Genomic DNA, 15,209 nt, shown 5'->3' on the forward strand with positions numbered 1-15,209 from the left:
CGAATCAGCCAGCGAGAAAACAAGAGAGATCGGAGAGTGAGATGCTGGCAAACACCAGGCCCAAACCCAGGCCCAAGCCCATACACCAATTGATCTTACCTCTCTTTGTGTGCATACGAATTTCCGAAGAAACGATTGCTCAGCATCCACACAAACAAAGGTTAAAGAATATTGGGAATTTGTTGAAATAGTGGGTCTCCATTTCCCCTCGTTCGTTACTTAGCGAATATCCCATCCTCAGCTAAGATTCAAATAGCCAATATGAAGTCCTTATGACTTATATGCTACGTGACACTTTACCCACATAATTTAAAGGTATCCCCAAATGGTTCCAGCTGGTTTCAAACTTTAAATTAAATAACATTCAAAATTAAATTAAAAGGGAGAATTCGTAGACATAGTGGCTGCTAATTTCCCCTTACTCGTTATCCAACGAATATTCCACCCTTAGAAGAGATTTAAATAGCGAGTCCGAAGACCTTAAGACTATATGACTTCACAAAAAATATAATATATTTAAATACATGATGTTAGCCGGCTTAAGTTCTTATTAATGTAAAATAATATTTAAAATTATCTTCGAACGGTTCCTGCTAATTTCAAACTAGGAAATATGTACTATACAAAAATTAATTTAATGCAAGAAATAATCGCATTATCAAAAGTGTATTGTACACTTGATAACAGGCTTGGAAAAGCCCGACTTTTGCCTTTTGAATCGAATTTTTAAGTACTTATTTTTGCATTCCGATTCTTATCTCCAAAAGAAGACAATATAAGCAACGAAACAAATATGTGCAAAATAAACAGCAACGGACTCTGGCCAATCAATTTATTATAGCGGCCTTTGACATGAAGATCGCCGAAAAAACTTTTTGAAAAACCCAAAACATCTAATATCAATTTCTATAAAAAATTAATAAAAAAAAACCTGGTGTTGTCAAATAAATTTGTTTTACATGTATTTATGTGTTTCGCGTCTTATCTCCGAGTATAGCAAAATAACAAAGCCTCAGGCTGGCCCAACAATCTTTTAGTGCGGGCTTTGACATGAAGATCGCCTCAGCTGTTATTATCCTGCTTATTTTGATCTACTTTGGAAATGGACAAGTATCGGTATCATTCCTGGATCCTGACTGCGGAGTTTCGATTTCTGGGTCTAGTACCATGAGTGCCAGGATAGTGCAGGGTCAGGTGGCAGACATGTTTGCTAATCCATGGATGGCTTTAATAAGCAGTAGCACAATGTGTGGCGGTTCGCTCATTACAAACCGTAAGTGAATAGTAAAGCGATATAGTAAAGCCAAATAAGTATTTGGTTATTGACAGGTTTCGTGCTTAGTGCTGCACACTGCAGAAGTAACAGCTATACGTGAGTATTCTTGGATATATTTCCAGTCCCTTAGTGATGCCATCATTCCATTGTAGGGTGGTGTACCTGGGCGAGTTCGACAGATCAACCATCACCGATTGCTCTACAACAGCTTGCATGCCGAATGCCATCGGAATTCCAGTCGATGCTCAAATAGCTCATCCCAGATATGTGCATCACTCCCAGAATGATATAGCTCTGTTTCGACTGGCCACTCCGGTGCAGTATTCGGGTGAGTTGATGGCCAGTCCTGCAAGGACCTCAGTACCAACTGGCTCTCCCACTGCAGCATACATCAAGCCAATCTGTCTGCTGACCAACTACAATCCTTTGGCCCACATCAGATTGCTGACTGCCATAGGATGGGGTACCACAGAGCACGGAGTCCCTAGCAACGTACTAAAAACAACCACCTTGACGCAAGTGGATCGCTCCCATTGCTCGGCCACATACGGAAGCGTTGTGGACATGTCCCACATTTGCGCCGGAGACCGTACCTCACATACATGCATGGGTGACTCTGGAGGACCAATCTTTGCCACGCTACCAATTGGCAGTACAAGCCGCGTGGTTCAGATGGGAATTGTCAGCTATGGAGACAGTGAATGCAGGCGATGGGGGGTCTACACTAATGTCATGCACCACATGAACTGGATCTTGCAGGTCGTAAGACAGGGAGGTCCTCAAGTCCCACAACGCCCACTCCCACCCCAAGGATCGTATTACGTTTATGTACCCTGGTATGCCGTTGGTTAATTTCCAATTCTAGGCTCTGTAATGGTTCGATAGACTATATAAATCTATTGTATATTAACCGCTTGCCATTTAAGCAAGAATAAAGTTATTCTAAAAAATATAATATTTCACTGTTTTCTTTGCTTAAACTTTATTATAGCGATAAGAAAAGCTACATAAAATCATAGCTCTCACGCATATTATGACAAGAAATGGTCTTATCGTCTGGGGTTTTTTTTTAAATCAAGGGTAAGAAGTAGCTATACTCCCCGGTCAACGATCAGTTGATCCACGCTGCTTGGATATGAAGATTGCTGTGAACTCTATACTGGTGGTCCTACTTGCCTGCTTATTACTTACACTACAGGGGCAAGTAGCTACCAACTTTCTAGACAGGTCCTGTATTCCGATTAAGGTTGACTTACGGTTAGGTGGGGGTCATGATGCCTCTACAAACAGCGCTCCCTGGATGGCCGCGATCATAGCTGAGGATGGTTTCAAGTGCGGCGGCTCACTGATTACAAATCGTGAGTATATTGAGTCAAACAAAAAAACTATGGCTCATCATCAATTTTCAGGTTTTGTCCTGACGGCAGCGCATTGCACGGGAAGCGGCCACTTGTGAGTAGTTATACATATCTGATTCCAGTGATGATATTCATCACTTCTTGACTTCGTAGAGTGGTACGATTGGGCGAAAATAGGCTATCAACATTGCTAAATTGTACAGGCTCGAAGTGCCCAATTCTAGGTGAACAGTTTACTGTCGATGCAACATATATCCACAGTGAATATTCAGCGGAGAGACACGACATATCTCTGTTGAGATTGGCCACCAGAGTGCAGTTTACGAGTAATACACTGAACTTCAAAACTAAAACACTAACTAATAGGTGTCTTCACAGAGCACATTAGACCGATTTGTTTGCTCCTGGACCCACTTTTCAGAAACCTGGACGACCACATCATCAAGTTTAGAATCTCCGGATGGGGTCTGACCCAATCAACAGAACATAGATACAGTCACGTGCTACATACAACTTCGCTCTATAATATCGGCCGATCGAACTGTTACCGGCAATATCCGAATAATGTGATCAGTAGAGATCACATCTGCGCTGGACGTGCTAGCGTCAGCGTATGCAACGGAGATTCCGGAGGTCCTCTGACCGCCAGGGTTAGATATGATCACGAAGATACTACAATTCTGTTCGGAATTGTCAGCTTTGGACACACTGACTGCAGCAAGGCCACTGTTTTCACTAATGTTATGGCCCATTTGAAATGGATCGTGAATACTGTTCGGAGAGAAGAGTATTCTCAAATTCGTATGTTAAGTTAAATTAATTTGCATGTTTTTTTTTACTTCTTAGAACCTCAAAACTTATTTAATTAATTAAGACGTTATCACATTTTGATTTAAATTAAGGACAATGGGCAATTCTCTAATTTCGAATGCGACATACTACGCGTTCGAATTGAAAAAAACATTTGCGATACCTTAACGTTATTTTTATACAAGGCGAAACTGATAGCTCTTGATAGGCACTTAAAATTGGTGCTAAGATTGAAACATAATCGAAGATTTTAATAAAATAAAATTTAAAGTGTTATGTATTGATCATTCTTAACAATGTTTTTTCTTTGACTTTTAAACATTAGTAGTTTTTTCTTTTTAATGGAATTTAATGACTGGAAGTTCAAAACAGAACTTCCGCACTTGTTGTTAAATTTGCTTATAAACTTTAAATTTAATAGGTTCGCTATAAAAACATGTGAAGAAAACATACATTAATAAACTTTTAATGTTCTAGCTACGGTTGTAGAATTACCCATACACAAAATAATTTAAATAATTCATTTAACACTTAAGAAACGTTATTCCATTAAGTACAATCTGTTTATATTAATAAAATAACCAGAGAGGAAGCCCTCTTCGGCAAGCCGAAGTTCATATACCCTTCCAGGTATAGAGTCGGAAATGTCTCCTTCACTGCGATGCAAACTTCTGACTAAACTTATTATACCTTCTGCAAGGGTGTAACAAAGATAAGAGGCGTGTACAAGTATTAATACAACCCAAAAGCTTTGCTCGACATCATTGAGTTTAAAATGATATTGCTGCTAGCTTGTCTGATTTTTGCTATTCACGGATCTTTTGCACAAAATTTGATAGATCCGGACTGCATGAAATTCCTTCCTCATGGTAGTTCTTCAAAAATATTTGGAGGTACAAGTACTGATTTATTGAGAAATCCATGGATGGTGCAGATACTTCAAATTGGCTATCACATGTGTGGTGGCTCGCTGATAACCTCTCGTACGTAATCCTTACTACCATGGGATAAATGTGATTAATCAAAGTTTTTTTTTCTAGAATTTGTGTTGACAGCAGCTCATTGCAAAAGCAAATACCCCATGTAAGTACCTAAAGAAGATTTTATTTTCCAAAAATTATTACAATCTATCCCTTTTAGGAAGGTGCGTTTGGGAGGGTATAAGGGGGGCAAACCTAAATATGAATGCACAAGCGAATACTGTAATTTAATAAGTACCGAAATCGACGTGGCAATGGTGTTTTCGCACCCCCAATACAATATATACCACGAATATGACATCGCACTGATTTTAATGGCCGAATCCGTTCTGTACAATGGTAAAGCTCACAACTATATAGTTAATGTGAGAGTTTTTTCACTAAACTATTCATTTTCAGCTCAAATAAGACCAATTTGTTTGATGAAGGGCACCGACATTGATAGCCAATGGCGTTTTTTGAAGTATGTTGAAACGTTTAATGTAACTGGCTGGGGAAAAACGGAATGGGGGGAGAACAGCAACGAACTTCAACTAGCCAATTTATACCAACTCGACAAGAATCACTGCTCGCAACTCTTTCGGAGGAATATCGATATGCCCCATATATGTGCTGGCCAGTCGAAGGCTTCAACTTGCATCGGCGATTCTGGAGGTCCGTTGAGCGCAGTGATGACATTTTCCGGCATGGCTCGTCCCTTTTTATTCGGCTTAACCAGTTATGGGGCTCCAGGATGCCGTGCTGCCACCGTTTTTACCAATGTTCTATCATATTCCGATTGGATAGAATATATTGTTGAAAATCACACTCCAAGAACCGCTCTGCTACGAGTGTAGACTAATGCATGTCCCTTAGTTCAAATAATTAAAGCTCAAAGCACAATTGCGTGAATATTAATGTGGTCTTTTAATTAAAAAGAAAATATGTTAGTTTTCTGCCTCAAATCGTTGCTACACAAACTATTATATAAGACGACTTCTAGACTTCTAGAATAGGTGAAACACAAATCCATCCTCATAATTCTAAGAATTAATTAATACGACAAATTTCATGGAACCCATCCCTTTGTTCGATCACTTCAAAGCGATAAGCTCGACTGTAAGTTGCATTAATAATGCGCTGGCATTGTTAATCACCAGTCAGTTCGTGCTTTAGTAGAGATGCACATAATGGGAGCTCGAGCAGGAGCAATACTGCTCGTATTTGTACAGATCCTCGGGATCCAGGGCTCACCTTATTTGCTGGACCCGCAGTGCGCATCAGCTAGATCTGATGCAGGACTTTATCGTGTGATTAATGGCAGTAATGCGGACTTGCTGTCCAATCCCTGGATGGTTATAGTAATCGAATATGGGACAATGAAGTGCGGCGGATCGCTCATAAACCCACGTATGTAGTTTGACAAAGAACTTGACAGGAAATAACTTGTGTAATTTTTAAGGATACGTACTGACAGCTGCGCATTGCAGGAGCAAAAGTGATCGACAATTGTAAGTGTAATCGAAAATAAAAGACTAGTTAATAAAGAACTTCCTGATTTAGGACAGTGCGCTTGGGGGAGTACGACGTGAATCAGCGGCTGGATTGCACAGACTATGGTTGCATTCCAAAGCCCAAGGAAATCAATGTGACTAGAACTTATGTGCATGGGCAGTACACCGATTTCCACAGGAACGATATAGCTCTGCTCAGGCTGGAAAGGATTGTACAATACGGAGGTGAGCTGATGAAACCAACAAGAGAGCTTAACATAAATACATTTCAATAAACAGAACACATTAGGCCGATCTGCATGATAATGGGGGACTGGAATTGGTCCTGGAGAGTGCTGAAAACTATTCCATCATTCAACACCACAGGCTGGGGTCGCACAGGGTTCAATACAAACAGTCATGTCCTCCAGCAAACCACACTGACGCACTACCAACTGGGCTACTGCTCCCAGTACTTCAACAGGCATCTGGATCACACCCACATCTGTGCGGCGAGCAGCACAAGTTCCACTTGCTCTGGCGACTCTGGAGGTCCCCTAACCGCTAGGATGCTTTTCGGGCGGGTAAGGAGAGTCTTCCTTTTCGGCGTGGTCAGCTATGGCTCAGGTCACTGCTTGGGACCCACTGTCTTCACAAATGCCCTGCCCTATGCCGGTTGGATCGAGAGGGTCACCAGAACACTATATTAAATGACTTTGATTGGCAATCGAACTTCCCTAACTCAAACTTTCCAAAGCTAAATATTTCTATAATGCGAACCTTAAATCTTCATATATATTGTAGATATCTTATAATTATCAAAGCCCAAATGCTAAATATTATTTATTTATTAATGTTTAAACTTCTTTTTAATTGGATAAGAGCTAAATGTTTTAAGCTAAATAAATATTTTAATGAATTCAAAAATATATAAAACATTTTCGCTTATTCTTTAACTTAAAGTCTTTGTAAATCTTATGTTTACTTTGGCAGATGGAGGTTCGAGCTATGGAAGCAAAACTTTAACAAGTCATTTAATAAGAATACGTTGTCACGGCTTTATTGTCGAATTTTTCCATTAATAAAATTGTAATATTTGGCGTGTATAGATAAGTATTAACAGGTCACAGCTATGAAGCTCAAAATACGGATTCAAAAACAGCACGAGTGTGCATAATACATCGTCCATCACTAAGGCTCGTCGTATGAAGAACGATAGCATATAAGCGAGAATTTGTTGATAAGGTTCTTGCTTTTGCAGGAAATGTCACAATATATAATTGTATTTCAGTTTGCTCGCTTATCTTCATTCGCGATGTGGTTGATTTTGTTGTTAGGATGTCTCTTTATAGGGAGCAAGCTAACATCTGGACAATTTTTAGAGTCGGACTGCGGATATATGTCACGGGAGGCACTTAAAAACGAAGGCCATCAGGCACACATATCGGAGAGCCCTTGGATGGCTTATTTGCATGACTCTGGCAAATTTCTGTGTGGCGGAACGCTCATAAACCATCGTAAGTAATCCCTAGGACACAGTCATCTGTTATTAACTTTAGCCCCCATATATATTCGAAGGATTTATCCTGACTGCTGCACATTGCATAAGCAATGGAGAGGATTTGTAGGTTTAGAATGGAGTTATTACCCCAACTGAACCGGAGTCTTTTACAGAACAGTGCGATTGGGCGAGTACGACAGCTCAACCAGCCACGACTGCAGCGGATCTGTTTGCATACCGCCCTCTGAAGAGTTCGAAATTGATTTGGCCATTCGGAATGGTAACTATTCGAGATCACAACGCTACGACGACATTGGGTTACTTCGTCTGGAAAGGTCGGTGGAATATAAGGGTAATTAGACAGAAAGTGCATTAGTGAAGGGAAAGGTGGAAGATTTATATAATTTATTTCCCTGCCAGTCCACATCAAACCAATTTGCCTGATCACAAATCCTGCTCTTCAACCGATGATTGAAGGACTCCAGAGGTTGGTGGCCACTGGCTGGGGCAGAAGCTCCCTCGGATCGCCAAGCCACATCCTCAAGTCTATTCGAGTGGATCGACTGGGGCGGAGCGAATGCCGAAGAAGATACCTGGTGGATTGCCGTTGGGATCAGATCTGCGTGAGTCACGAACCCGGGGAGTCGTGCAGTGGCGACTCCGGAGGACCCATGGGTCATGCGATTTGGTATCACGGTCAAGTGGTTTTTGTTCAGGTCGGAATTGTAAGCTATGGCAACCCGGAGTGCCAAAGCCCCAGCGTTTTCACTGATGTGATGGGACACATGACTTGGATCCAGTGGGCACTTGACTTGTATAGCTAGTTATTATATTAAACTTTACATCTGAAACTTTATATAGATAAATCACTGTCTTTGACTGTTTTTTAGAACTTTAACAACACAAAGAGCAATATTTTACCCGTATTAGGGCCAAAAAGTTGGGATTACTCATGCAGTTTCTAGTCAAACAACTATTTCCGAAGTTATTAAGAAATTGTGTTTAACAAAGTTATCGCTAGTAGCTTAATTACCGTTAACACTAGAGGGCGACACTTTTAGTTTGTTGCTTCTGCAATGGAATTGCAAGTGACGCCATCTGTTGGGGTCTTACTTGTTTTTCCTTTCTTATCCTATTAACTTGACACGAACATTACATTTCTTCTACGCAATTATTTCTTACGCTATTTCTACAAAATAATTTTTTCGACATGCGGCAAAAATAACGGGTATAGTTTAAAATGGTTTTCAACCATTATATTTACCGGTTAGCACAGACTCAAACCTGACATATTAAAATGTAAGATTTAATTATAATTTTACGGCAAGATACCATGTAAATACCCACTCTCTACATGAATTCATATTGCAATTTACAGCATTTTTGGGGCGCCATCTATCTCTGAAGACGGCTAGCAGAGACACAAACAACAAAAAGTGAGAACATTTTCAGAACGTGAGTAAATTATCACAAATTGAGAAAACTTATAGAAAATGAATGAAGAAGAAAATGAAATACTTCTTACCCATGAGCGAGGGTACAGATTACGCTTAAAAATTGTTTCCGGACCAGTAAAGAGGTAGAATTGATTTTGAAATAATCAAATAACTTTAATTTAAATGAGCTTTGGTGATTTTTTTTTCAAAATGAACAAAGTTGCTTATTTGGTACACCTTTGGAACAGTGGCCAAACCTCGTTAGCGTTCGATTTATCAGCATTATTCATGCTTTGCGTACAAAGGTTAGCCCTTGTCGCCGGCAATTCGCATCGAGTTGTGAAATCACGAACACAAATCGAACGTATTGAATCGAATTTCGCGTGTGCCGGCCATGCAAATCCACGGGTCGTCTGCCCACTGTGCTGGTTTTTCTGCGATGTTCCAGTTATGAAGCGGTCGCATAATGGCCGTCGTAGCAAGTAAATTGGTACGAAATACTATTAACCCCCGTGTGCCATTGTTGCACGTTCACAGGTCATACTCAAAACTCAAAACTCTAAATCTAAATCTACCTCTGCGTTGGCGTTGGCGCAAGCGCACTCACATGGATCGGGGAATCGGGGGATCGAGGGTTCGCGAGGGATTGCGAGGCAGCGAGGGAGCCAAAAGAACACCCGATGTGGGCAACCAGGCGTTAAGTTTTTCCAACTCCGTATTTTGGTCTGTGCTTTGTTTTGCTTTCTGTTTTGCTCCGCACAGCACCGCTCCGCTTTGCGGGGGCGGGGTGGGTTAAAGGGTGGGGCAGCGGCAATGCGCATGCGTGTCGGTGTCGCCACCACCGAACTAAGGGCTAAAAGGGGTGAGGAAGTTGGTCTTTTGTCCAATATCGCGGAGTGCAACAATTGGCTGCCAGCTGGGTATCTGTTGCACTCACAAAAGGGCACTGTGAAAAGTATCACCAACTTTTAACAGAAAATTTCAGACACTTCTCAGAAATCTGTATATACTATTGTATCTGTTATATACTATTGACTCAAAACTACATAATACGAAGTCTTTGAAATCCAATTTTATGCTTTATGACTCCTATCTGTAGAGCTCAAATATCAAAATATATTTTAAATTTATTATTCATTATAAACTTTTAAATTTGTATATCTTTGATATATCTGTTAAACGTTTTAATTAACACTAATTCTTTGAAATTCAATGTTATGCTTTAATCAAAATAAACAAGACTTTGAGCTTCTTTGTCTTTTGAAACAATATTTAAGAAGTCAAAATCTAAGAAAGGAAATTATTTGATATATAAGGGAATATAAAATCACATAACACTATTTGAAAAAGGTAGGATAACATTGTTACTTCCGAGATAAGCCTAGATTAAACTGTTTTGGTATTAAAGTGAAGTCTTTGAAATTTAATGTTAAGCTTTAATTAAAATAAACAATACCTAAAGCCCTTCTATGTCTTTTAAAACAATATCTTAAAGGTCAAAATCTGGGAAAGGAAATATTTGAAAAATATAGGATAACATTGCTTCTTCCGATATAGGCCTAGTTTCATCTGCTCTGCTATCAAAGCCGAACTGATATTATAATTTTTCTCTGTGCAAATACTCCTAGCCGTTCTTGCCATAAAACACCTCATGCATAACTTTGGTATCCCCCGATTCGTCGCCACGACAACGGAGAGTCGCGTTTTAGCCGGGCCGAAACAATTGTGCCACGCTGCGACTGCGCTGCCGGCGTTCCACTGCCTGAGCGGCTTCAACCGGCGTTGCAGTTTAAAGTTGAATGCAGCATTTGATTACGATACGGCGGCCTTAATGAATTTCCAATTGTTTGGCATTTTATTCTCATTTGGGATTCTTGTTTGTTCGGTTTTTTGTTTATGTCTATTTTTTTTTTGGACACTCATTCAATAGATTTGAGTTAAACTTCGTCACGAGCTCAGCTGCCTAATTGCTTAACAAACCTTTAATTGCCAACTCACGAACGTATGTACATACATATGTACACACAGAGAACCCAGATTGGACATCTGCAGCGAAACTCACCTGCAAAGACAGAAAACCAAATGTTAGAGATTATCTACAAGATATAAGTTACTCAACATATTTTGTAAGACCTAAATACATTGAAAGCCTAATAACTATAATGAATATACTAACTTTAAGCGAGATTTAATTGATTTATACCGAAAACGTTATCTTAAAAATCTAAAAATAATTATGTACTAATCAAATTAAAATACGTATGGTACATAATGTTAAAAGTATCTTGTTTATTACCAATAAAACAATTTTCTCATTATTCGAAGAGGGTTAGAGAAGGGAGTGTTCGATTGATACCCACGCCAATTGCAAAACGCTGACAAATGCTGCCATTGCTGTTGCCTGTGTGGCTCGTTGGCCGATTGCTTTCCCAGCACTTGCAACACTTTCGCTTCCCAGCGAGTTTCCGCAACCCAACGCCCCCCGCCCTTTCCCCACTCGGCTTTCAATTCACACGCTGTGCGCCGAAACGCGAAAAAGTTCTCACGACACTGAAACAAACCAGAAAAAAGATCGCGCCAAAGAGATGGGAGATGAGAGATGGAGATGCCTGCCAGACGCGATGATCCCCACACTCCCTTTTCGCACTCCACTCACTTTTTTTTTTGTGCAAGAACTTTAAATGCATTTACCATTTACCCCAAAACACAGTTGCACACTACAGTTGCACTTGCCAATGTCAAGAAATAAAAGCAAAGCAGGCCAAATGGAATGGAAGCGAAATTATGGAAGATCTTGACATATGCGAATGCGAGATCCCGATCAGCGAGTTCCAGATGCTAATTGTGGGTTAGCAGCGCTTCGGTCTTTGCGATTTGTGCCAATTTTATGTTTTTGTTCTCCCCGCCTAGAAAGATTCCGATACAAAGGTCAATGCCACACTTTGACAAATGAATTTCAAAGCGAAACGAGATCGGTTGATGCTGAACAATTTGTATGTTTGGTCATTCGGTACTCGCAGTGAATCATGCCAATTGAAATTTCATAACTTCCCGGAATCGCATAGTAAGCGCGATAAAAACAGTAGTTTCTAGGGCAGATGAGGTAAGAAACGGAGGTTAAGAAAATAATTTTTACTACCAAAAAAGTGATTTTAAGCTCCTGAAGATTTAAGGTAGAAAGTTTTAGAGCTTTAAAATTATATATTAATTAACACTTTTACTTGTTTTTTATTTTGTAAATATTTTTATATTTTTATTTGTTAGTATCAACAACTTAATTTAAATCGAGAGCGCACTAAATTTCATTAAAAAAGCTTTGTTATAGAAATTTTATAGCCAACCATGAGGTCATTAAAACAGCGAAAGCAAAATAGAGCAATTTAATTTTAATAGATTATTTTCAACTAATCGTTTGCTGATTGCCCGAAATGTTTTCCATAAGCTTTACTATATTGGATTTTTTAAAACAATGAAATTTATTTCTTAAAAATTTAGCAGTTTATATGCTTTTACATTTTTATAAATTTAAACTCATTAGGACTCCTTTTTTGGAATATCTTTCTATTTGCAGGATTGTTTTTAACTTATCTCTGGCTTTGGCTTATTACCCGATCTTCGTCTTACGGCTTTGATTGTGCGCTAAACGTTTTCCCAATTCCCACAATTTCAGCATCCGCTTCGTAGCGGTAGCCCCTCTCGTATGCAAATGCCCACCTGACGGCGGAAACAACATAAAAGGTTGACCCACAGTGAACTCGAAACTTCAGAATGAAAAGCAATCTTCTCACATTATAAATCATATAAGCCCGAATTCAAATTCGAATCCAAATCCGAACTCGGAGGAGTCAAAGGGTGCCGAATGTTAATTAAGTGCTAACTGCAGATTCTCAAAATCGTGGCTTCACATGATTTGATGGGCAATAAAAATGTGGAAATATATTGTGAGTTCGTGGGCGGATGTTGGATTTTGAATGTTATACAGAAGCAAATGAATTGGCATACTAAAAAATTAGTACTTTGCAGCCAGCATTGTTGTCGTCAATGGAATGGTTATGCTCTATATAAAAGAAGCTATGCGATCGTATCAGTTGACTTGCGCAATTGAATGTTTGTCGGGCAGTGCGATTAGATGGTGCTGGGGATCACCTTGGATCAGCTAAAGCCATGCTCCCCACTCATGGGTGCCCCCTTCCCTCGAACCGAAGTCTGGATCCTGGCTTATCCCAGCTCGTGCCGGCCACTATCTGTCGATAGACTATGGACCGTGTCAAAAGCTATCGCTGATAATAACAGACAGCGTGATGAAAGCGCTGAGCTGCACTGTATACACTCTATACACTCTTTACAGCTCGGCACCGAGCTTAGCTGAGCATGCCGAATATCAGTGGAGTAAAAACAAAAGTACAGACAAATCGAGGACGACAGCCGACCAACAACACTGTTGGCGACAACAAGCGCGCTCGATTCCAATGAAAAACCCAAACCAAATATCACATACAAAAAAACCACACCAGGGGCCACACAAATAATTGAAAAACAAATGGAAAACGGAGCGAGAGAGACAAGAAAAATAATGCTGAAATAAAATATGAAATGTTGGCAATTAATGAACAGAAAAAAAGAGAGCTAAGGCAATAATGAGCTTGCGACATGACCGATCCATCGACCGATACCAGACGCCTCTGACTCCAACTGGGTGACCACTGGGCTTGGCCACGGCCCAGTGACTTCTGGCGGAGGCTTCTGCTCTAGCATCTATGCACAGAAAGAAACGAATGCCTGAGAAATCCAAATAACAATTGGAATGATTGAATGTCTAAGAAGCTTCTTGGCTTAATACAAGCTAGGAATAAATTCAGTTGAATAATAATAAGTTATTTAAATTTATATCTCAAATTTGTATATTTAACTCAGGTGTAAGTCTAATAAATATATATTATTTATTTAAACGTGATTTTTCTTAGAGAGAACAATAATTATTTATGATAATCGCACAATATGGATCTCAAATTAATTTTATGACTATGTTTAAAGACAGCATTTTTAATTAAAGTTTTGACTACGATAATTTGGAAATACATATATTTCAATATTTTTTTTATTTATTACTCAAAAATACTGAGAACAAATTTTCTGAGGCCGAAAATTTGTCATTATTATTTCTTTTTGTGTAAGAAATCCTGATATTTTATTCAACTATTTGATTTGCAATTTTTCTCGGTGTAGAGAGCTGGGGGATATCAATCAAGCCATGAGCGGATCGTTAACTCCGCGGACTCAACTCGTGGCAGCTGGCAACGGAGGAGTTGGAGTTGAAGTTAAAGAAGAAGGAGGAGGATGGATGCGATGCGATGCAGATGCCCGATTGCGGCATGGCAACTCAAGTTGGCAAACAAGGCAATACACTCATGTTCGGATCCCGGCTCCTGGTCTCTTTAATTAAAGCGAAGACAAAGGGTAAACACTGAGCCACTGAGCGGCTGCAGCCAGGAATGGAGTGCCCAAGTCGCTCGGTTTGGTCAGTAGGATGCCACTTGGCAATTGATCACAATTATGTCGCTGCAGCAGACCCATATCGGGATGCCGAGTGGCCCCCGCCATATTGGGCATCTTGGAAAATTCACATCGTTTCCAGCTGACAATTCGGTCAAAGAGTGCAAAAAGCCAGATCTGCCAGCTTCATCAGCTCCGTCAGCTCCGTCAGCTCCGTCAGCTCCGTCAGCATTGGTGAAAGTTTCCATTTCCAACTGACACTCGGTACTCGGCATCGGCACTGAGCATCGGCACTTTTCAAGCCGGGGCATAGATTCTGTTTTTATGTGGCAAACAAAAGCCGCAACGGGATGGGGAGGTGAAAAAAATGAAATAAAGTAAAGCATTAATTACTTCCGGAGCCCAAGACGAGGCTGTGATCCGTCCAAGAGCCGGTTTTCGGGGATAGCGGGTAGGGGGGTTGGGGGATTGGGGGGTTGAGGGGCTTAGAGCCCAGAAAAGACTAATACGAATACGACCAAGCCCTGAAAAAAGGTCTCCCTGTCAGCGGGTGTTCATCAAAATTCAATTCAGCACCAACTTTGGCCCGATCTTCGGTGCTTAACACAGTTTGTTAATCAGTTTTTTATTCTTTTTCTCATTTTTTCGCCACATAATGTGAAAATGAATGCCCTGTGCTTCAACTGAAAAACAGCAACCATTACGAGCATATATATACAAATGAGTACTATAACCATAATGGCGTCGGGTTCTGATACGGCGACTGCTGCTGACTTTTCGAAATATTCCAAACGTGCTGAGCCTGACAAAAATAATTCGAATTGGAAGTATAGTGTTTTGTATTTTCTGAAAACGCTGCTGCTGTGCTGGGCCTTTTTTCTGC

The 15,209-nt window shown here is 40.1% G+C and overlaps 5 protein-coding genes across 6 annotated transcripts; all 5 read left to right on the forward strand.

Annotated features, from left to right (window-relative positions):
* The first annotated feature begins 930 nt into the window (after positions 1-930).
* LOC128254940 (melanization protease 1-like) lies at positions 931-2,202 on the forward strand. The gene is made up of 4 exons (XM_052984332.1): positions 931-1,273; positions 1,330-1,372; positions 1,429-1,604; positions 1,662-2,202. Exons 1-4 carry the CDS (start codon positions 1,051-1,053, stop codon positions 2,126-2,128), a joined length of 909 nt encoding a protein of 302 aa, XP_052840292.1. The 5' UTR covers positions 931-1,050; the 3' UTR covers positions 2,129-2,202.
* A 203-nt stretch (positions 2,203-2,405) lies between these two features.
* On the forward strand, positions 2,406-3,634 carry LOC128254943 (serine protease grass-like). The gene is made up of 4 exons (XM_052984336.1): positions 2,406-2,634; positions 2,686-2,728; positions 2,788-2,960; positions 3,013-3,634. Exons 1-4 carry the CDS (start codon positions 2,412-2,414, stop codon positions 3,447-3,449), a joined length of 876 nt encoding a protein of 291 aa, XP_052840296.1. The 5' UTR covers positions 2,406-2,411; the 3' UTR covers positions 3,450-3,634.
* A 551-nt stretch (positions 3,635-4,185) lies between these two features.
* LOC128254944 (chymotrypsin B) lies at positions 4,186-5,308 on the forward strand. Its single transcript, XM_052984339.1, has 4 exons — positions 4,186-4,427; positions 4,485-4,527; positions 4,585-4,763; positions 4,824-5,308. The coding sequence occupies exons 1-4, from the start codon at positions 4,220-4,222 to the stop codon at positions 5,258-5,260; spliced, it is 867 nt and encodes a 288-aa protein (XP_052840299.1). The 5' UTR covers positions 4,186-4,219; the 3' UTR covers positions 5,261-5,308.
* A 239-nt stretch (positions 5,309-5,547) lies between these two features.
* Positions 5,548-7,002, forward strand: LOC128254945 (chymotrypsin-like protease CTRL-1). Its single transcript, XM_052984340.1, has 4 exons — positions 5,548-5,813; positions 5,866-5,914; positions 5,967-6,142; positions 6,197-7,002. The coding sequence occupies exons 1-4, from the start codon at positions 5,585-5,587 to the stop codon at positions 6,604-6,606; spliced, it is 864 nt and encodes a 287-aa protein (XP_052840300.1). The 5' UTR covers positions 5,548-5,584; the 3' UTR covers positions 6,607-7,002.
* Positions 7,003-7,132: 130 nt separating this feature from the next.
* Positions 7,133-8,236, forward strand: LOC128254941 (serine protease grass-like). Of its 2 annotated transcripts, XM_052984334.1 has the most exons (5): positions 7,133-7,413; positions 7,475-7,520; positions 7,571-7,749; positions 7,818-8,020; positions 8,114-8,236. In XM_052984334.1, the coding sequence occupies exons 1-5, from the start codon at positions 7,161-7,163 to the stop codon at positions 8,219-8,221; spliced, it is 789 nt and encodes a 262-aa protein (XP_052840294.1). In that variant the 5' UTR covers positions 7,133-7,160; the 3' UTR covers positions 8,222-8,236. The 2 variants fall into 2 exon arrangements, with proteins under 2 accessions (XP_052840294.1, XP_052840293.1); XM_052984333.1 differs by having other exon boundaries at positions 7,818-8,236.
* The last annotated feature ends 6,973 nt before the right edge of the window (positions 8,237-15,209 follow it).

Source organism: Drosophila gunungcola, assembly GCF_025200985.1.
Source record: "Drosophila gunungcola strain Sukarami chromosome 2R unlocalized genomic scaffold, Dgunungcola_SK_2 000006F, whole genome shotgun sequence".
Lineage (NCBI taxonomy): Eukaryota > Metazoa > Arthropoda > Insecta > Diptera > Drosophilidae > Drosophila > Drosophila gunungcola.

Coding starts and splice junctions, on each gene's coding strand:
- LOC128254945 (XM_052984340.1), top strand. CDS start 5,585: ATGCACATAATGGGAGCTCGAGCAGGAGCAATACTGCTCGTATTTGTA. Junction 5,915..5,966: donor AGCAAAAGTGATCGACAATT/GTAAGTGTAATC, acceptor TTCCTGATTTAG/GACAGTGCGCTTGGGGGAGT. Junction 6,143..6,196: donor AAGGATTGTACAATACGGAG/GTGAGCTGATGA, acceptor TTCAATAAACAG/AACACATTAGGCCGATCTGC.
- LOC128254944 (XM_052984339.1), top strand. CDS start 4,220: ATGATATTGCTGCTAGCTTGTCTGATTTTTGCTATTCACGGATCTTTT. Junction 4,428..4,484: donor TGGCTCGCTGATAACCTCTC/GTACGTAATCCT, acceptor TTTTTTTTCTAG/AATTTGTGTTGACAGCAGCT. Junction 4,764..4,823: donor CGAATCCGTTCTGTACAATG/GTAAAGCTCACA, acceptor ATTCATTTTCAG/CTCAAATAAGACCAATTTGT.
- LOC128254943 (XM_052984336.1), top strand. CDS start 2,412: ATGAAGATTGCTGTGAACTCTATACTGGTGGTCCTACTTGCCTGCTTA. Junction 2,635..2,685: donor CGGCTCACTGATTACAAATC/GTGAGTATATTG, acceptor ATCAATTTTCAG/GTTTTGTCCTGACGGCAGCG. Junction 2,729..2,787: donor TGCACGGGAAGCGGCCACTT/GTGAGTAGTTAT, acceptor TTGACTTCGTAG/AGTGGTACGATTGGGCGAAA.
- LOC128254941 (XM_052984333.1), top strand. CDS start 7,161: ATGTCACAATATATAATTGTATTTCAGTTTGCTCGCTTATCTTCATTC. Junction 7,521..7,570: donor ATAAGCAATGGAGAGGATTT/GTAGGTTTAGAA, acceptor AGTCTTTTACAG/AACAGTGCGATTGGGCGAGT. Junction 7,750..7,817: donor AAGGTCGGTGGAATATAAGG/GTAATTAGACAG, acceptor TTTCCCTGCCAG/TCCACATCAAACCAATTTGC.
- LOC128254940 (XM_052984332.1), top strand. CDS start 1,051: ATGAAGATCGCCTCAGCTGTTATTATCCTGCTTATTTTGATCTACTTT. Junction 1,373..1,428: donor TGCAGAAGTAACAGCTATAC/GTGAGTATTCTT, acceptor ATTCCATTGTAG/GGTGGTGTACCTGGGCGAGT. Junction 1,605..1,661: donor CACTCCGGTGCAGTATTCGG/GTGAGTTGATGG, acceptor CTCCCACTGCAG/CATACATCAAGCCAATCTGT.